At 50.7% G+C, this 21,567-nt stretch overlaps 1 protein-coding gene across 16 annotated transcripts in view; it reads left to right on the top strand.

Moving 5' to 3' along the window:
- Positions 1–21,567, top strand: part of FGFR2 (fibroblast growth factor receptor 2) — a 102,834-nt gene that overhangs the window by 18,607 nt on the left and 62,660 nt on the right. For 7 of the 16 annotated variants that reach the window (XM_032314042.1, XM_032314041.1, XM_032314039.1 and 4 more), the window contains exons 3-5: positions 8,978–9,244; positions 10,160–10,237; positions 20,296–20,465. In XM_032314042.1, the coding sequence (XP_032169933.1) occupies positions 8,978–9,244; positions 10,160–10,237; positions 20,296–20,465 (515 nt within the window). The remainder of the gene's footprint in view (positions 1–8,977; positions 9,245–10,159; positions 10,238–20,295; positions 20,466–21,567) is intronic. The other 9 variants (XM_032314052.1, XM_032314051.1, XM_032314047.1 and 6 more) reach the window with 2 other exon arrangements.

Raw genomic sequence — 21,567 nt, 5'->3', positions numbered from 1 at the left:
CCGCGGTGCAGGTGCGGGGCCCCATCGGATGGGAGGCAGGAGGGAGAAGCCGGGCTTCAGGGCGGACTTGGAGCTGAGTCACGTTGCGGGGTGATTCTATTCAGCAAGGAAGGGCACGTGCTGGTTTTGGGTGGCACGTCTGTAGCAGGGCAGCTGGAAATGGGAGCCCGAGAGCAGGGAGTTGAGCGGCGTTGACCTGGAGCGGGTGGGAAGAGCTGCCGAGATGGAGGGGAACAGAGCAGGGCAGGGAGCCCCGGAGCCGGGGTGGGATTTGGCACCTGTTCGCAGACACGGGGTGTGTGGAAGGAGGAAGAGGTCCCAGGAAGCCAGGAACACCACGGGGCTCTGCGTTTAGGGACTCACACATGCGCACGAGCAGAAAACAGAATGACCCTGTAGGGGCGCCTGGGTGGCTCAGTGGGTTAAAGCCTCTGCCTTTGGCTCAGGTCATGATCCCAGGGTCCTGGGATCGAGCCCCGCATTGGGCTCTCTGCTCAGGGGGGAGCCTACCCCCCCACCCCGCCTGTCTCTCTGCCTGCTTGTGATCTCTATCATATAAATAAATAAAATCTTAAAAAAAGAAAAAAAGAATGCCACTATAGACAAATAACACTAAACCACGTGTTAGGGCGCCCGGAATGTAGTAGGAGGCTCCCCTCTGCTGCGTTACGTCCCCAGCCTTCCATGCGGAGAACACCGGGTTAGGTGGCTTTCCTTTCTCTTGTGCTTTGTCCGCTGCCGCCGAGGAGCCGAGTTTCGGCTGGAAGGTCTGCCTTCCTACTGGCGCATCCATTCGTGTTTCTGCGGAGGGCCGGCCTGAGCTGGATGCTTTCCGCCCGCTCTCCGTTTTATTCTGTTCCTGGTTTGCAGGAGAAGAGACAGGAAGTGATGACAAGAGCTGAGAGGTTTGTTTCCGGGCGCACAGGTTTTAAGTGGCAGACTGGGACTTGGGTCTGTTCTCAGCGAGTTCGCGTCTCCAGCGTGTCCTTTTCCGAAGAGTCACTGGGGCGGGGACCGAGATGGGATCAGAGCCTGAATGCCAGGGCACCAGGAAGGGCCTTGGGGACCAGCTGTGGGAGTCCAAGGAGCATCTGATTAGGAAGGTGGCTTCACCCCTTTATACGAGGAAGAGGGCTGTGCCATAGTCAGGACTGGGAGGTGCTGAAAACATTTTGGGGGCTGGTGGGGTTTTCAGAACCAGATGATGTGTTGATTTTAGAGGCGATGCCCCTGCAAGGCCACTCCTGATCTTAAAGATTGTGTCGATAAAGGTCCGGCAAATCCCGAGGATTCCTTCCTTTACCTCCTGGTGAAGCTCTGTGCCCCGGCCCCCAGTTCCCTTCCTAATACAGTGAGTGCGAAGCCTTCCCGTGGGGAGACAGTTCCCAGGAGTCTGGGTCAGCCGGCAGGGACACCAGCAGTATGTCTAAGGAAGCCCTGAAGATCTTGAGAAGTGCCCCTTCCTCTTGTGTCTGGCAAATGTGTTTCAAGAAGGCAGGGGGCTCTGGCGGCCAAGAGAATGGACTCCTCGTTGTATACTAGACCGGGGCTGTGGGCTACTGCGACAGAACTTGTGGGGCTGGTTTCTGCTTCGGATAATTTAATGGCTTGCTTGGGATATGCTTTTTGAGCAGAGGGGGCTGAGTTTGGAGGTTCTCACTCAAGCAGAGCTCCCAGGGAGTTGAGGCAGAGGGGCCTGTTTGGTGCCTGTGTCCTGGGGGTCCGGTGGAAATTCTGCTGTCCTGAGCGTGAGGGTTTGATGCAGGTGTCGTGACCAGGGAGTAAAAACCCTCCTTTTGGTGTCCCCCTCCCTTTTGGAGAACGTGATGGTTAATATCCCGGAACGTCAGGATCAAAAGGAGGAGGAGATACAGTAAGACAGGGAGCGAATATTTCCACGTTCGGTCCAAATCTTGGGGGATAGTAATGACCCCTCAGATGGGCCTTCCTTGGCACTTGGCGGTTTCTCCAGTTTGATTTTCTCAGGGGCAACAGCATCATTTCTTTTCAAACTTGGAAAGCTGTTCACCATGGTTCTCAGCGATAGACCGAAATTATATGAGGGGTGTGCCTAAATATATAATTTTTAATGGTTACCATATTGGGACCATATGCCATTATCCCATCCGATCATGAAGCATGTGAGCCAGTCCAGAATTTCTGGAACAGGCGAGCTACTGTGGCAGAGGTAGCTATTAGCCGTTGTTATGGGCCCTGTGGAACCGACAAGGGGAGTTTTAAGCGTTGACGTGTGTCTATAAGACACCCCAACAAAGATTTCTCTTTCCGACCCTCTCTGGTCAGAAAGAGAAATCTGCAGCCTTTCAGCCTGGTTACGTATCTGCGTTCCGTAGCTTTGACTTCTGTGTGTCCCCCGTTTTCCTGCTGGCAGCATTTCTCGAGGGAGGGAGCTTTCGTCTTTGTGCTGTGCAGCCTATTTGCCTCTCCCTCCTGCCTCTTAAAGAACAAGTAGTACCCATGCCTTATAAGGTCTCCGTTTGATGTCAGGCTTTTCGTCTTCTGCAAGTCTGATCTTGTAGAGGGGAAGCTTGGAGGATGGCTCAGCCCAAACAGCCAGGTCTGCCGCCACCGCCGCCTTCACCGGCTGTGTGTCTGCAGAGCTCGCGTAGTAGGGCCCATGGGGGCCGTCGTTTCTGATGTCACTGGGGGGTGGGACCCTGGTGCCTTTATGTCTTCCCGGTGGTGAGTGTCGGTGCCAGGCGGGCCGATCTGGTGCCATCAGCCTCTGTAGGAAAGTGGGCCATGATGCCCAGGTCTCCACTGTCCTGACTCCCTCCAGTCCTGCTTGTGAAAATGCTTCAGGAGTCAGTCCTGTGTGAGATGAGGGGGCTTAGTAGTCCATTCCCGTGGACAGAAAATTGGGTACCGGCCAGTTAAAACTTCGTACCCAGACCACGGTGTGGCGGCTTCAGGCCGTCTCCAAGACCAGGAGGGCGAGTGGAGGCTTACCAGAACGGACAGGATCAGCCTCCACTTACTTCCATGTGTGGCCTGCACTGTGACGCTGCAGTGACATTTGCAGCTTCGTTCTGTGGCTGCTTCTGTCCCGACGCTGGCAGCCGCACGGCGGTGATGTTTATTTCTCTTGTATGGGGCGGTGCCGTATCTGGGAGGGCACCAGGAAACCCAGGCTGTTTTACTACTCCTGCCCCCGGGGCTGGTGCGACAGTTCCCGTGGGAGCCCCGAGCTGTGCCGAGGGGCGCGGGTTTGTCCCCACACCCTGCCGCCCGCCGGGCCTCCGCTCCAGGTCCACACCCGGGGGTCGAGAGTGGGGGATCTGTTTCCCCAGTTCTTGCTCTTTCTACCTTTTTAAAACCCTTTCTGGAGGAATATGTTTGGGGCTTGGGTGCCCCTGGGTATCTGAGAGGGAGGAGCGTGGGGGGCTGCCTTCCGGGGGCCACCCCACCGCATCCTCGAAGCCGGGGTTCCTGTTTCTTAGCCGTGATCACCTCGGCTCGTGAAAAGCCACCGTCCCGAGGAAACCCCAGCAGAGGCTGACTCTGTGCCGTGTGACGTCGTCGTCCTGCTGGCATAAGCCGCTTTGTTCGCCCGGAACAGTTTAAATCTGTCGTCCGCGCTCCGCAAGCGATTGGACGGGGCGAGACGCGGGCTTCCCATCTGTTCTCTGTTTGCACTTGGGCGCCATTTCAAAAACCACACGGGAGAGTTTATAGGCAAACGTTATAAAAAGTGACAGTCTGAATTGCTGCTATGGCTGGTTTGGCAACATACAGCGTTACCTGAAATAGCTTACTGTTCCAAACGCCCGCCCCGCTTCGGTTGTCCCCAGGCGGTCCTGCTGGTGACACTGGCGAGGCACCAGGAACAGGCGCGGTGAAGGCGTGTAAGTCATGGCCCTTTGCTGACTTTAGCGGGATGTGCCCCCGCCCTCCCCAGCCCTCCCCAGGCCGCTGGGCACAGTCAGCCAGGATTTGCTTTCCTCGGCTTGTTTACCCAGAGGTCAACACTGGTCGGCGGCCAGTGACATCAGTGCAGTGTCACTCGGACGGTTCATGACCCCTGCCTCAGTTTCCTTCTCTGCCCCGATGAGGCCCCTCTGCTCCCCAGGGGTGAGGACGCGAGGCCTTCCTGAGGGCAGTGGGGGGTGGCCCACGGCGGGGATCGCACAGACGGCATTCGGGGAACCCCGCTGCGGGCGTGCCCGCTCTTCCAGTTCCTAACCTCCCAGTGGTCACTTTATAGAGAAGCAGTGAGACCTCCTGCCGCTGGCACTTCTCAGGGTTTGGAACTTCTGGGGAGAAAGTTGAAATTCACGTGCCCACTGTGTGCGGGCGGGTCATAGAAAGCAGCACGGAGAGCCCTCCTCGGACGTCACCTCGCCCGCCTACCTGCTTAGCGGTTTTAGGTCACAGCGACAGTGCCCAACGCTAGTGTGTGTGTCTGCTCGCTTCCTCACTTCTTTGTGAACTTACATTATGAAAGACAGGCGGGGACATTCTGTGTCTGTCTGGGGACATCCCTGAAAGAGTATTTGGTGTGCAGCACAGTGGCTTCTGGAGCCTACCCCCGTTGTGATTTGGCGGGATCAGATGAGGAGCAGCGTTGGACTGTGCGTTCCACGGGGATGTCAGCCCCTGCTCTGCACAAGAAAGGTCAAAAGTAAGCTGTGGCACCCGAAAAACAAAACAAAACAAACCCCCAAATCCAGGAAATGTTAATATGACTATAAAAGGTATTGTTTAAATCTCCCCCGCGGAATACTTCGCCCTGTGTGGACGGTCATGTGTTAGAGAGTGGACCGAGCCACGGTTGGAGTCCGGGGACGGCCCTGGCTGTGTCCGTGGAAGTGGACCGACCTCAGAGAGGCTGCTGGAGCATCACCGCCGCGTCGTCGCTGGTGTCCGAGGACTGGGGTGAGAGAGATACCTGTGCAGGTGTGGGCAGAGCACTCGGGGAGCGTTTTTGCCTGGCATGGGCAAGAAAGCCACCTGTAGGATTCAGACACAGAAGAGAAACCAGCCCGGATTGGCCTCTTGGGGATGGGTGGGGACGGAGTGGCCCCCATGGAGCCAGCTGTTGGGGTTCCAGACAAAGCACCCATGTCCTTGGCACCTTGTCCCGAGGTGTCCGATGCCCGAACCCACAGGTGGGCAGGGTTGCTCCCGGGAGCAGTGGGCCGGTACGGCATCCCTTCTCTCCCCTGCTCACCCCCCATCTCAGTCCTTCTGGCGTGCACCCCGGTCTTGCTGGGCCTCACCCAGCCCGGGTGAGCTTTGTGTGAACGGATGGCTCCGGTGAGGGAGGAGCACGTGCTTTCTGAATGTCCCACGCGGTAGTCACGGTCAGACTCACGGTCAGTGAGGTGGCTTCATCTGATGGATGGACATCATTATTGATATCTTTGGGGGAGTTATTTTACTATCTTGGAGCTTATCACCTAACTGGGACACTGGGTGACAGTTGTGACCTGGTTTCAATGGAAAGAAAAACCACTTTTAGTGTAAGTCCTCTTCTGTGGAGATGGGAGCCCGTCTGTAAAACCGTCCTGTGTCCTGCGGAGATCCGCCAGTCCGGGTTTTGTCTGAGCCTCCTCTGGCAGGAGCGGAAGGGAGGCAGCAGCAGTGCCTGTCAGGGGCCCAGCGGGTTACAGATGGGAGGATGAGGCTCCTGCTGGTCGGCTCCCTGGGCCCTCCCAGGGGACACTGTGTTGTCTGGGCCTTCTCGCTCGTCAGTGGATGAGGGGCCGGGGATGCGGAGATAAGCAGGAATGGAGTGGACTTGGGCCTCAGGGCTCCATCCTCTTCTCGTGCAGGATGGTCCCCATTTATCAAGCAGCCCCTGTGTGTCCAGCCCCAAACAGGACACGGTCCCTGCCCTTGAGGCCTCCTGTGCCCTGTCCCTTCTACGACCGGAAGGATACTTGTGTCTTTGGTCACATGGTCCATGCCCCTGTGGTTTTGGTGAGCCTTAGTGGTTTCCATATTTCAGGTGAGGCAAAGGATTCTCAGTGAAAATGCTTTCCTTTAAAAACAGGGAAATCCTGGCTCTACCTTGGTCAGGGGAGAGATTTTTCTGTATCATAAATGCAAGTATCTTGCTTACCTTTTTTTTCCTTTTTTTTTAAAGCAGTGTGCATGCATCTCCCTGCCTGCCTGTATTAGGGACATCATTCTGACCTGAGGGGCAGGGTAGAGGCAGGCTGGCTGCATGGGTCCCATCTCTCCTGAAGAGAGAGGGGAACATCGTGGTTTGGGTCCAGCTCCCCTCGTCCGTCGTCTCTGGATGACCAGCTCTGACTCAGAGGAATATGCTTAGTGATGTGCGCATGAGGCCATGTGGGCCTCACAGATACTGATCATTTCATGACCCAGGCTGATCCTGTGTAAATTCACTCTAACGTTGCGGGTGCTTTTCAGTAATTATTGGTCGGTTATAGGGAACCAAAGAGCATCTGATCCTTGCTCTGACCAGCTGTGGAAGGGGTGGGCCAGCCGTCCTTTGGGACACTGTGGGCCCTGAGGGGCTCCAGGCTGCTGCAAGTGGGGCAGAGTCAAATTTTGGTTTGGCCAAACCAAAATAGTTTTTCTCCTCTTCTCCCCTCTCCTCTTGCCCACATTTTCCCTCCTTTCCCTTTTCTGCCCAGGCTTCAGAGTTCAAGGTCTCTCTCTTTGTCCTGCAGTTCAGTTGCATTAGGACTTGACCAGCCTCAGGAAGTGTGGCCTGAGGACCTCCCAGCTACGTTCCTAGCGGCATTTTTCAAAAGCCACTTTGCCCTTCACTCCCTAGGGAAGCCTTCCTCGAACAGCCCATTCAACGGGGCTTGGCAAACTTTTTGTAAAGGGCAAGGCTTTGCAGGACGGAGGGCATCTGTTGGGACTCGTCCGCTCTGCCATTGTAACAACTGCGGCCCCAGACAATACTTCAGGAACGAGCGTGGCTGCGAGCCAGCAAAGCTCTGTTTACAATAACGGGCGATGGCTGGCTTTGGCCTGGGGGCCGCAGTCTGCCAGCTCCCGCTCTGGGACCAGTCCTCCCCCCCGTCTGTGCTGGTGCTGCTGTCTTGCTGGCTTGGGCTTCCTGGCCCTTGAGACCACCTCCCGTACTTTATATTTTTGGCCGATTTTCTCTTTATTGTCGGTCGCCTCCGCTGTAATTAAGGTCCCACCCATGTTGCAAAGGATTTCCTTGTGCCCCCTTGCTTCCCAAGCATCCAGGCTAAAGTGTGGCCCGTGGTACGTGTTCAGCAGGTGTTGAATGAGGAAAACAGATTTACTTGGGAAATGTAATGTGCCTGCGAGTTGGGGTTTTCTGCCCTTGTTGCCGGCTAGGTTTGTCCATGGTAAACCTGACTTTTATTTTCTTTTATTTTGTTGCGGCTGTCCCTTTATGTCCACATCCTCTTCGGCGTCTGGGCCCGTCTCGGCATGTGTGCTTTTGGAGGTGCCCCTTTGGGGAGCCCTGGGCCTCCCATGTTGGCTGTTGATGGAGGTGCTGTGGAGAATTTCTAGAAGCAGAGGCACGCGGTCTTCCCTCTTCCTTCAACAATGGAACTAAGGCACGAAGCAACTTTATTCCCTTGTTACATGGGAGTTTGGTCCCGACTTTGCTCAGAAGGGCAAAACAGCTGCCTCGTGATGCCCAGATTTGGAGCCATCCCAGAGCTGGGAGGTTTGGGTTCCTGGGCCTGGGACTCTGGGTACCATTCACAGTTCCCATTGTGAGGGATGAAAGCCCATTCATGGGTCCTCGTGGGTCCCAGCCAGCAGCTCCGGCCTGTGGCTCCATCTCCCCTCTCCTTGCGCAGTTGTACCGTCCCCTCTTGCCCTGCACATCTGGTGCCGGCAGTCCTGGTCAGCACGGGCCCCTTCCATGTGTATGCCTGGAGGCAGGGCGGGACCCTCAGGCAGGACCTGAGCCCTCCATCTAGACCTCGCTGTCTCCCCAGAAGACAGGACGCGGCCATGGCATCCGTGGTGCTTCCCAAGAATTGGGCGAAGCAGGCAGGTGAACAAGGAGGGGAGATCCATGTCACCCCAGGCCTGGGGGACAGGATGATTTGGGCCTTGAAGCATGAATTGGGTAAATGGGGAGGGGAGGGAGGAAGGACCCCTAAAGGGACATAAAGTTAGAGGCCTGAGGGGGCTGGAACCCAGGATGTGTCGGGGGAGCTGGCGGGTGGGGAGGGACGGGTCTGCAGTGTCCGAGGCTCGGGTGCGCAATGCTCAGTAGGTTTGTTTCCAGATCGATTTGAGTGCGATATGGAGACCGCCTCTCGGACGTCGGGGGGCATTTTGATCTTTTCGGTGTGAAGAAAAACAGCGTGTTCCAGCTTATCCAGCACAGAGTTAGGTCTCCAGACCAGCAAAGCAATCTGAGCCTGAGAGTTTTGTAGAAGGACTCCCTTGTCTCCCTTGAGTTTGAGGCTATTTCATTGTAAGAAGCTCGGCTTTGTGACAACAGAGTCTAGCAAAAATAAATACGGGGTGTGTGTGTGTGTGTGTGTGTGAGTGTGTGTGTACTTGTGTATGTGTGTGTAGGTATAGACACACAGCTGTGCCGTTGCCCTGAATGAAAAAAAAATGATAAAACACACATCCCTACGAATGAAAAAATGCCACAGGAATAGAATTACCAGGTGTGACAGTTGCAGGCAGACTTGGGATTGGCAATCGACTGAAAAGTTTTCTTGTACAATATCGTTCCATGCTGGGTTTCGGGTGTGTGTTTACAGCCGTCCAGCTCGCACAGACCCAGCAGGGCCGCTTCTGCTGGGCGCTTCCTGTGGTCCCCGTCTCGGACCCTCAGTCTGCCCTGTGCACGAGGCTGTCTCCTGGGTTCCCAGGCGTGGGCAGAGGTGAATGCCTGCCCCGGCCATTTGCAAACCAACAACGGCCTCTCCTGGGAATAAACGGGCCGCCACTGACCTTTGTTGGACGTTCTCTCCTTTTCCTCCTTCCCATCTGTCTCCGTCTTCTCTCTCCTACCTTTCTGCAGAGCCGCCAACCAAATACCAAATCTCCCAACCTGAAGTTTACGTGGCCGCGCCCGGGGAGTCGCTAGAGTTGCGCTGTCCGTTGAGAGATGCCGCCACGATCAGTTGGACTAAGGATGGGGTACACTTGGGGCCCAACAATAGGACAGTGCTTACTGGGGAATACTTGCAGATAAAAGGTGCCACGCCTAGAGACTCCGGCCTCTATGCATGCACGGCGGCTAGGCCGGTAGACAGCGAGGCTGTCTACTTCATGGTGAATGTCACAGGTGAGTTGGCCCGCGGGCCCTCCGCTCTCTCTCCTTTGTAGCTGTTTGTGGGTCAAATCGTATTGGATGAGCGAAGTCATAGCGGGAGCCGCTAATTGGATGCCACGCACAGAACTTTATAGTTTGCTGTTGATCTGTTTCTGAAGTGCTTCCACGGGACCAGCTCGACCACAGAGGCTGGTCGTTAAAAATGACGGGATTCTCGTGTGCAAAGTAACATTTCCCTTTTAAGACAGTCCGCTCTTGTATAAGTAAAAACGCATCTTCAACTCCCATTCCCCGCCTACCCCACCCCCCACCCCTGCCATGCGACTGGCATCCTTGGCATGTAGAACCCAAGATTGAAATTTGATGGGGGAAGATTTCTGATTCCTTTTATTGAAATGTGAGTTTCTCTCCTTCTTGATTTTTCCTCCATGCAGTTAAGGGGAACCGCATGGACCCCCTGTGTGGCCGAGTTTAAAGGTTTGCTTTGAGAAGTCAGTGGATGGGTGGAAGGCCGCACAGGGGCTGAGTTGAGCTAGGGGCTAAATCCAGGTTCCCTTCTTGAAGGGGATCCTGAGAACTGAAAGGTGGTGTTGGGAAGACTCTTTGGACGCATCACAACACAATCAGTCAATCTGTTGGGGACCTGAATGCTGTTTGAAGCTTAAAAATCTAGCTTCGATATATATCCAGCTTGACAGCATGTTTAATTAACGTGAAAGCAGAAAGCTTTGCGAATCATAATGCAGATCAGCTGTCATCACGGAGAGAACATTTAAGCCATTAAAACCATCTTCGCTAAGCACGGTCTCGGACTCTTGCGTGGGCTCCCGGGTTGAGGAAGGCCCTCTCTAGAAGGACCGAGTTGTACGTGATGACAGCCTTTTGCTTCACACAAACACAACCATGGCTATATTCTTTTGAATACAGATGCCATCTCGTCTGGAGATGACGAGGACGACACAGACGGCTCCGAGGATTTTGTCAGTGAGAACAGTAACAACAAGAGTAAGTAGTGGCCGCCTCAGAAGGTTCCGGAGTGAGCAGAGCCTGGTGGGAAGTCCGGACTCTAACCTGTCATCTCGTCCGTTCTTCCGGATGCCGTGTCTGTCCTGCAGCCTCGCCTTTCCTCTGCTGTGTCTGCTCTCCCGACTTTCGAATTCTGAGAATAAACCGTTGCTCCTGTACACCCTTCTCTACCGTTTGTCCTTTCTTACTGTGTCAGAAAGCCGCTCTCTCTGGAAAGCCGTCACGATTTTCCTTTCCTTGAGTTTCTTTTTCTCTTTGGTTTCTCACCATTTGGGGACATCACCCGAGTAGAACCGAATACCATCTTCTGGTGTCCTGGGACCGTGCGGGGCTTCACTCGGGGGTTCTCCGCTGGGGGGCTTCTCCTCCTCCTCCCCTCCCCGGGGACATTGGGCAGTGTTTGGTTGTCCCAACAGGGGGAGGAGGGATGCCAGTGCATCCAGTGGATGGAAGCCAGGGGGCTTCTGCAGTGTCCTGGACCGCCCGTGACCAAGAGGGATCTGGTCCAGGATGTCCGTAGGGCTGAGGTTGGGAAACCAGGGCCTTTTTAAACATTACTGCGTGCCGAGCGGAAGTAAGGGGAGTCGTGTGCCTTACTCTGCAGACTGATAGAGAAGGGGACCGGCACGTGCCGTGCTTTGTGAAGGCAGTTAACGCTAGAGTGACACGTGGGTGGCCTTGGTGTAGAAGCACGTGGCCTCTCTACCTCTGTCCCTCGGGCAAGTAATTTACCTCTGTGCCTCAGTTTCTTCAACTGTAAAACGGGAATAGACCCAGTGTCCATTGGGGTTAATGAGGGTTTTGTTTGTATTTGAGTTTGTATTTGTACAGCGCTCAGAAGAGTGTGTGCGTTTGTTCAAGAAAGAGGTAAAATAGAGCCTTTGTTGTCTTTCCGATAACACGGCTTGCGTGTTCCCAGAGTGATTTTAGACGGGTCCCCGGCATTCTTCCCTCGGGTGTTACATTCTACATTTTTCCAAAAGGATTTTCGTCAGTTTCATAAATTTAAAACAAGTCCTAAATAATACGACACTTATTAAAAGAGGCCCAGGGCTGTTTCAGGGAAGATGAGAAAATTGAAACTGTCAGGGACCCGGAAGAATGTGTTGAGTGGGGAATTGCACTTGTCCCTGAGTCTCCTAGCAGCTTAGGCAAAAAGGAAAATATTTTGGTCTGTAGTTTTCCCTGTTTTGGAAAAAGGCTTAGGGCCTGGACCACTAACATCAGCGTCATCTCTAACAACTTACCAGAAATGAAAATGGCAAGGCCCCACCCCAGACGCACTGAATTAGAAACTCCTGGAGTGATTCTCCTGTCCCGTGAAGAATGATAAGCTCTGACTTAGGGATTCTTACATGTCGATGTGCCTTGAGCAGGAGTTTGCCGTTAGAGCTCTTGTTTATAAAACAGTGGGTGAGTGAAACTGTCTTCTGCTGTGATTTGTACCAACCCTTTAACAAAGTTATCATTACCATTTAATAATAAAACTCTGGTGCATCAGAAGACATTGCTCATTCCCTGTTATTAGTTCTTTGGCTCTACAGGGGAGGATACAAAAGACCCTGCTTTGGAGGTCCTGCTTTGGGCAGACTCTGTGCTGAGCATCCCCCCCTCCGCCCCCACCGCATCCCACAAGGTAGAGAAAGGTATTATTCCTGTGTTATTGATTGGAAGTTAACGATTCAGCGAGCAAAAGGCAAAACTGCCATTTACTTGTAGGTCAGTTGCATGTCGAGTCACAGTGCCCCTCTCCCAGTCCCCAGGGTGATGAAGGGGAGGCGGTGTTGTTTATAGCCCCAAGTGGGGCCCACTCTTGGGATATTGGCCCCGGCGGCAGCTGGGTTATGTTAGCATGATTGCCCGCTGCACTGTCCCGCTGAACCAAGTCTGATGGCAGGTTACCTGCAATCCTTGGGACGCGGTACAATGTAACAGCAAGGTATAGGTTACGTAACAAGTAGACCGACTGAACCGACCCTCTTTCTGACGATTGGGAAGGATTACCTGCCTCAGAGCTCCAGGCTTTCCTCTTGAACACTAGTCCCAACTGCCCGGTGCCTGTGCAGACGGGCCAGGGAGTGGAACGCACTGAAGGGACGCCATGCCTTCACCCTGGGACCAGGCTTCTTTGTAATTAGCTCTCGAATGACACCAAGTCTGCCCCGCGATGGGTGCTGTGCAGTGATTAAGGGCCGGTGTTAGCTGTACCAGGGAGATAGTGCTGTCGGGAGCTGCCTGTGTTTGGTGCCTGTGAAACATTAGATGCGATTTAAAGTGATAGCAGTTCTTAGCTGGCTACTTGGCCTCTGCCATCTGTTAGTGTGATTAGGCTGGTCTGATTCACAGGCGCAGCCTGGGGCAGCGGAGATTAAGCAGCTGTGGCTTGTGTGGACAGAGGAATGCCATGGCCAAGGTAATTGGCAAGGCGGGGAAGGGGATGTTGCCATTAAAACAATTTTTTGCCACCTCCAGTGTCAAATGCCTGACCTGATTAATAGGGAAAATTGTCGAAGCACCGAATTCCATGCATTTTCAGCCACCTGGAAAACACCCGTGTGTCCAAACTGATTCCTCTGGTGCCTTTTGATTGTCTGGAAATGCCACTGGGGTGTGTTTGAAAGTTCCTCTTCAGTGAAGTTAACAAATGATGTTCCAGGGACCTTGGGCTGGCAGTCACATTTCTGGGCTTGTCTCAGAGATTTTTTTTCCTCTCCCATTTTTGGGGTTGGTAGTTGTTCTGCAGTCGATGGCTTGAAAAATATATTGCAGGTCATTCCCTCTGCTGGTATGCTAGATTTTGTTTATCTAATTTGGGTGGTTAGCTGTAAGAAGGCGAGCTTATCTGCCTGGTGGAGTTCTTAACTTTTGTATGGAGTACAAAAAGCATGGTAGTCAGGGACAGTGGCAAAGATAAGCTCAAAATTAAGGCAGGATTGTTGAATTTTGGCCATGCAAGTAGGTCTGATTTTTTTATAGGGATATTTTGCAATATTTAGGTTGACCTTAACTCTCACAGCATCGTACAAGACCCAGCTCAGCTCAAAAGTGGGCTTCCCTATAGAGATTTCCTTGCTTACACAAGCAGACTGAGTGGCTCGATCTTGAAAGTTCATGTGTCCTGTTTTCTGGCATCATGGGCGGTATCGCATCGTGTCTCAGACCCGCCTTTCCTGCTAGACCACTTTGGGAGGCAAGGACTCGCCTGGATGTTCAGGGAATAGTTTGTGAAATTACAGTCCTCACATACGTCTTTTATGGGTTACAAGTGGTAATACTCAGGTCTGGTCTGTGCCTTAAGAGGACAAGCTGGTGTTTCCCAAAGTATATCCCTTTGGAACCCTAGTCCAGAATAATTCTGTGCCAAGAAGGAGTTGGATTTTGAAATGAATTTGAAAAATACCTCCTCCTATGACCCTTTCTCAGAGACGTACAGTGTCCATCCGTAAGCACAATACAAACTCTGCAGCATTCAGTGATAAAACATCTGTTTAATTTTGGCTTTTCCCAGGGTTTTCCAAACTCACTGACCATACGACCCTTTTTAAAATCCAGCATTTATTCGCATCCTGTTGCCCACGCTTTGAAAATCCCTGCAATGGGCTGATCTGGTTGACCTGACTTTTCTCTTGCCTTTTAAGTCAAGTCCTTCCATCACAGATGGGAAGGGCATTCTCAGGTCATATTTTAGCAGCTGACTAGCTGATGACCTCACACTTTACCATCCCTAGACGTTTCCCCGAGCGGAGCAATCCTGTGATGTCATTACAAGCTTGGCTGCCAGGAAATAACGCTGCTTACGTATGCCCTGTAGTGAAACAGATTTTCTCGCTCTGAAAGTTGTAATTTCAAATGCTGATTTTTGAAATGGATCCAGGTTGAGGGTTTTGAAAGGTTCAGAGTTTCTACTTCAGCAGGGAAAGCATAACTTAATTAGTCCTTGCCTCCCCTAGGTGCAGGTATCTTAATGGGTTATCTGGCAGCTAATAAGTAGACGTGCATGTCCATTTTTTTTCCTCGAGTGATTTTTATTACCTCAAGCGGGTGTTTAAGTGATTAATGTTTCTGAAGAGCTAGAGACTTAGTTCTCGGGAAGATCAGGATTGACAAAGTTCAGGTTAACTGCTGAACTAGAGAGAAGTGATAGCGAGGCATCTCGATCAAGATTTTTGCTCCTGGAGTGGTTTTTTTCTCTTGAGTGCAGAGAGACACAAGGCAATGTTCTTTCTTTCTTTTTTAAAGACTTTATTTATTTATTTGACAGACAGAGATCACAAGTAGGTAGAGAGGCAGGTGGGGGAGAAGCAGGCTCCCCACTGAGCAGAGAGCCAGATGGGGGACTCGAACCCAGGACCCTGAGATCATGACCTGAACCGAAGGCAGAGGCTTTAACCCACTGAGCCACCCAGGCGCCCTGACAAGGCAGTTTCCTATTTTGGTTTCATTCCTGTTGAGACCCGCAGGTACTCATATTCTGTGTCAGGGAGAAAGGCAGTGTTTTTGGAATTAGCCGGGGAAAATGAAGGAACTTGGCCTGAGATTCCATACTCCTTTCGTGCTTAACCTGCTGATAATTAACAGTTCACCGTCACCTTTGCTCTGAGTTTTTTACTTGGTAGAGATTATATCTAAGTTGGTAAATGTTGTGTTGCAGTTTCCAGGAATTGAAAATAATAGTAATAATAATAATAATAATACCCAGAGCACACAGCCTTCCTGAATTTTTTGACATTCTTTCATAATGAAAACCTCACCCTAAATTGGTTTGGGTGTTTTATCACAAAAACCAGGGATGGTGTTCTGTTTCGGAAGGTTGGGTTGAATTATCTCTTTCTTGGCCTCCCCTGTGGTCATCCAGCACAGCCAGTAAGTGGAGGGTTTTCTTCTGAAGGCAGATCCTAGGACTCCCATGAGGCAGCTGGTCTCCCAGTAGACTCAGGCATTTCAAAGGAGGGTCACTTCCCTGGCGAGTTCTAATGTGTTTCTTATCAAATGTGTCACTGGTCAGCAAGTTGTTGTTTTTAATGAGATTCTCCAATAAAGCCCGCCGACCCCATAACCACACGCTCACTTATGTCTCTGTATTTTGTTGTATTTGTTTTCTTCGAGTTTATTCAAAACTGAAAACAGATGAACCCCAGTCTCCTGGAGGACGGGGTTGGCGCTCAGAGACCTCCTCCCACCCCCACCCCGGTCAGGGTCAAAGCATTCAAATGTCCTGATTAGTGATATTTTTAAAGGCCCTAATTATAGACTTAAGACAGAGGCCTTAGTGGGGCTTTAGGGAGTTTGTGAGACTTAATCTAGGAGCTGAAACAGGCTGTGTTTTTTTATTTTTGCATCAATAAAAATACAGTTGGCAGTCATCAGCGTCCACAGCTCACATAAATCTTGAACTTTTGACTTAATTACCATGGGAGAGTTCAAAGGGCAGCCTGGAGGGGTTGAAAGAGCTTTGCCCAGGGAGCTGGAGGCCTGGGTCTTGCCTCAGCCCGGCCTTGGCCATGCAACCTAGATCGGATCACTTGACCTTTCTGGGTGACATTGATCAGACCTGCTGTTGGACCAGACGGTCACTGAGGCCTCTTGGTACAGTGGTAATATGACTCCATGTTTTTCCTTTAAACTGCTGGACTGTGTTCTCTTTTTGATTTCAGAAAGAAAGGAGACCATAAACCGTAGATGTCCATGTTGGCATACATTCTGGGGCATGTGAGGGCTTCTTGGGGAGCAGCCCATGTTTTCAATGGCACGGTCACAAGAAACCCTCTAATCCTACCGTGTGTTGACACGATCGATATCTGCCTGGAATACCTGCACAGAATGTTAGGACGGGGAGGGACCTTACCAGAACATTCAGTTCAGCTCCTTCATTTTGTAGCTCAAGCTTTTAGCAGTTGTCCATCTTGTACATTTATCCATCTGTCAGTCCCTCCGTCTGTCCGTCCATCCATCCATCCATCTGTCCATTCAATAAACCCTTGAGTGCCTACTCCATGCGCTGAAGACGACTCAGGCTGCACCCTCCAGGTGCTGTACTGTGGCTGGTCAGCACACCCTGAAGGGGATACGTTTCAGTATGGAACCATCCCGGTGACAGAACCACGTAAATGACAGAGAAGAGGCCCAGCGAAGGATATGATGGATCTTCAGTGCGGGATGGAGGTGGTGGGTGGAAGGAACGTTGAAGGAAGTTTCTGCGGGATTCTACATCTCTGTTTAACCAGCACATCTTAAGAGGATACTGCCCTATTAAAGTAAAATTCGAGTAGCATTTTCACTAATATACAATAACTGTTTCAAGGTGGAAAACAATATCGAGTATAGGTATCGTATTCCTTGATGGAATGCCACGCCTTGATTCCTTTACTTACTTTTTTCCATGGGTTTCACTCTTCCTTTAAGCTCATTGTTCGTATTTCTTTCATGACTAAGAGAGCATCATTCTTTTGCTACATGTTACATCAGAAGATCTGAGAATGTCAGAGCAGAAGGGACCCACCTGTCCTATAGGTCAACTTATTTACCTCTGACTTAGTAGAATTTGTTTCTCTGTGCCGTCCGAGATTTGTATCGCCATTCCTTTTCTATGGATTGACTTTAAACTCACTCCTACACAAGTTTCATCTTTTATAAAGTTGTTGAGGCGATGTTTGCACTGAACACCTACTACATGCAAGGGCCATCTCGCTTTTGTAAACTGTTAATTCGTTCAGTGAGTTCCTTCTGCAAATGAGAGTTAACACTGTTCACCAGCCATGGTTTGAAAAAAGGAGCCTGGTCCTGGTCTCTCACCAGCTGCATTGTTGTTCTTGGGGTGTGTGTGTGTTGGGGAGTGGGGTGGGAGGAGGTGGCTAGCATTTCCACGTATCCAGACTGCAAAAATGGCAGGAAACATCGAATACAAAGTTCGCGGAGGACACGAGGCCGCTGATGAAGAAAGCGCAGTGAGGCCTAATTCTGCAGTCTCAGTATTTTTCTAGACCTTCCACATTCTTCAGTCTTCACATAAAACTAGTTTATTTCAGGAGGAACCATTATAAAATAATAACTCCTCCCCTCCAGCATCATGCTCATTAAAAAAATTTTTTTAATGTGTGAGCTCAAAATCTTAGAGGAAAGCCTTGTCACAGAAGCGTGTTGTCCTGTGTGATGTGAGTGGGACTGGGCAGAGTATTGGGGTGGCCCAGCACTGCCCCCACAGAGAACCCAGAAAACTTGGCTCCACGGCTTTTCCATCAAGTCACGGTTTTCAGGCATTTGCCGATGGAGCCCGAGCCGTGTAGGTGATGGGTTTTGACTTGGTTGATTAGATTTTACAGTGCCCCGCCCACCTGGCATCTCTGTGACTTCAGGTGACAAGCCGGCTGCCCCTACCCTGCTTCGTGGCCCTGCGTTTCTTTTGCACGAGCAGATTTTATAGGTGCAGTTTTAACGATTGAAATTTTACCCCAGGGAAGTGGCTTCCTGCCAGAAATTCCAGCAAAATTCTTTGCACTCTTGTCCTTAAATCGTTCCTTAGGTGCCAAGACAAAGGTGCTGGCTGCCAGGGTGCTGTTGCCACAGGCCAGGCCCGTACGGGCTCATGTGGTCTGGGGCAATCCCTATGTGAGTTCTTGCCTCCCGGACAGCTTTGCTCCGTGAGAGGGGAACACAGCAACGTTCCCAGGTCCTTCCCCTAAATCCTACTTTTTAGCATTTTAGGGAACATAAAAATCCTGCCTCATAGAATTGAAACACATATCTGTTGGTTCCTTTTATATGGAAAAAAAATAAAAAGACATTCCAGAGGACCAGCTCAGCCCTAATTGATGCTATCTCAAAGAGTTACTACATTAATATTTAGCTAATTCATATGAATAGGCCATTGTGTTTACTTAAACAAATGACACGAGTATGGACACCTGACAGCATGAGGTATGCTTTTCATTTCGGTCAGATTTATAAAAGTCTTTGTGTAGTGACAAAGCTCATTATTTATTTTGTGCTCTTAATGGTTTCTTTTTAGTGGCTGTGGCTGTGGATGGATTTTTCTAAGTAGAAGCTTTTAAAATGAAAGATTATTGAAATTGTTCCAGTAGATGCCAGGCCCTGGGAGTCTTGTGATGAATAGCAATCAAGTAGTCCCTGGTGAGCCCTCAAAAGAATGGGTGTGTTTATGGGCATTTGACACCCAAAGCCAAATGGCTACCGAGTTGCCTACTTATTGCAGATACAACTGGTTTCAAGAGGAAAGTGCGCAGCCCCGTTTTTCTTCCCTTGGCTCTCCCCCTGCCCCTGCTCTGGCCTTTCTTTCTCTGGCACACGGGACCGACCACCTCGGCTCTGCCTTGCCTGCACGGTCTTGGCATCGTGTAGACACCATCCACATCGACGCTGATGCTTAGATAAACAAGGATAAAGAAGATTCGGCATGCCCTTGTTAAGAAATCTCAGCTCCACCTTTTATAGTCAGGTTTTAAGAGCAAGGGTGAGGCAAACGGGGGTAGGTGTTTTGAATGCACTTTTCCCCATTCCGCATTCTGCCATGGGAGTCTGGCTGTTAAGGGCAGGGGATTGTTACCCCCTCCCGGGAGCAGGCTGTGCCATCCACAGAATAGAGGAGACTTATAAATCCGCATCAGAGACAAAACCCCTGCCTGGACGCGTTGGTTTCTGGTTTGTGAAATGTGTGTGCTGCTGCTCAGGCTAACCCTCATCAGCAGTAAACACGTTATGAATCAGGCTTCTAGCATTTCACTGTTCTAGAATGTTCTAGAATGTACAAGGCCCCCTGTTGATGGATGCTTTAGGGAGATTTCGGCTACCAGTTTGCTAAGACAGAAACACACGTGAAAAGTTGAATAGCTATACGAGATTTCAGTGGAACTTTGGGCCGTCATCGAGAAGGCAGCGTGCCTCTGGCAAGTGCTGGCTGTCCTGGACTCCGGTCTTGAACATCGGAGTGGTTGAAAGTATGGATTCTGACCCCTTGGAGAAGCTGGTTCTTACCAGCCTTGGAGAGTAGGGGCTCTGGAATCAGAGTGCCTTGGCTCAAACCTGCCTGTACCTTTTCCTAACTTTGTACCTTCTCTGTGCCTCAGTTTCCCTGTCTGTGCACAAGGATTATAATAATGCCTTCTTATCAGATTCGTGTCAGGATTAATATGCTAAACATGTAAGAGTTTTTAGAGCTCTGTTTGGCAAATAAGCCCTCAGTCAGCAGTGCTGACTGTTGGCAGGCATGAAGAATTTACGATGGTATTCTGGGTCAATGCTGCGGTTCTTACTTAGATAAAATGTCCTTCGTTTGGGAATTTAAAAAGTTATCTTGTGAGTTTAAAGAATCACTTGTATCCATAACTTTGCAGGTCATTTAGAGGGCTCACCTTCATAGAACATGTAATCGATAGCCTTCTGTTAAGATTTTCCTGTTTAGAGACGACGGCAGAATTACGGCACTCACAACCACTGAAAAATCTTTGCTCATTTAAAAAAAATTAAAAAGTAATTAGTGATAGGGCTTTTTTGGTTTGTCATATAAAGTCCTGGGAAATTAATGATACCTTCCTGAATGATTTCTCATCTTAGAATAGTAAATTCTATTATTGATTGTCCCTTACAGCTTCAGTGGCTAAGTTGACGTGGCTTCAAGCACACCTTGTGTGTGTATGCGATCACTTGCTAGGTGTGGTCATTTGAAAGGATACATTTTGGAGGACTCAGCTGTTGTTAGTTACCTATGTGTTGACACTGTCTATGTAAAGTTGCATTTGAAAACATGATTCTCTGTGAATTTATACTCTGGGACTGGGAACAAGGGGGAAAAGGTACCTCAGATACTTTTCCCCTGTTAAGAGACACAAACTACCAAGCAGTCTCTCTCCAGGGACTTCTGCTAGGCCATCTGCTAGACTTCAGAAAATTTTTTTCCTAATGTAAATATTACCCGGAGATTTTTGAGCATGTCAGCTCGCTCACATACAAAGTAACATTATCTTCCCTGTTATGGAAATGAAGCTCTCCTTCTCTGTACATCGTAATCTTGTTTTCCACCCCAGGAGCTCCGTACTGGACCAACACAGAAAAGATGGAAAAGCGACTTCATGCTGTCCCTGCGGCCAATACCGTCAAGTTCCGCTGTCCAGCTGGGGGGAATCCAACACCAGCGATGCGCTGGCTGAAGAACGGAAAGGAGTTTAAGCAGGAACATCGCATCGGAGGCTATAAGGTAGAATGAAATTTTCAAAATGCTCTGTTTCTTAAGTTTTTATGAATCTCTATCTCTCTCTTTTTTTTTTTAAGATTTTATTTATTTATTTGACACAGAGAGAGAGACAGCGGGAGAGGGAACCCAAGCGGGGGGAGTGGGAGAGGGAGAAGCAGGCTCCCCGCCGAACAGGGAGCCCAGAGCGGGGCTCGATCCCAGGACCCATGTGGATCATGACCTGAGCCGAAGGCAGACGCTTAACTGACTGAGCCACCCAGGTGCCGCTCACGGTGGATATTTTAAAACGTTTTCCTGGACTCGAGTGTACTTTAAAAGCATAGTCCCGTTTGCATTGTTCTTTATGCGAGAAGAGTTTAATAACGGAAGAGTAGGAAGTTGGGTCTGTTTTCTACATGCTTTATAGTCCGTAAAACTGAAGGTGAAGCAGAATCGGAGAAGCGTGAGTATACTTGCCCCGTTTGAGTGGGATGTGTGAGTATGGATGGACTTGGCCTAGACCCTGGGTATGAAATAGTGCGTATGCGGACAGGATGCTTCCGTGGTGACAGGATCTCTTTCCTCCGTCTGCCAGGCTCTGGAGAGCCCATCACAGAAGGTGTAGTCTCCTCACCACCGGGGGAGGTGGACCTTGACAGCCACCTCCCTAAAGAGGCGTGGAAATGCCTGTTCAAGCTCTTGTTCATCCAGTCAGCCATGGGGATGACATCCTTGGGGGCAGGCCCATCTGAGGTGCTGGACAGAGCACAACCCCAGCTCACCTCACGGCGGTTCCTCGTGCAGTAGGGAAGGTAGACCAGAAAGCCGTGATCTGAGTAGGCCGAAGTCAGAAGAGCATGTTGTCCTGTGGGTGTGCGGGAAGAGAGGTGTTGGTTCTTCCAGAGGCGACGGATAACAGAGGTCAGGAAGGGATCCTGGGCTGAGTTTGAAGGAAGGATGTCTCAGGAAGAGAAATGGAGTCTCTACATCATTTACCCTGGAAAGGGAGGCCTTGAGGAACGTAGCATGTGAGGAAGGCATAAGGAATTTGACTGTGACATTCTTTGATGCGTATGGAAAACATGAGTCGGTGTATTAGTTACCTATTACTGTGTAACAAATTCCC

Source organism: Mustela erminea, chromosome 14, assembly GCF_009829155.1.
Source record: "Mustela erminea isolate mMusErm1 chromosome 14, mMusErm1.Pri, whole genome shotgun sequence".
Lineage (NCBI taxonomy): Eukaryota > Metazoa > Chordata > Mammalia > Carnivora > Mustelidae > Mustela > Mustela erminea.
The sequence above is the reverse complement of the archived record's forward strand: the minus strand, read 5'-3'. Positions and strand labels throughout refer to the sequence as shown.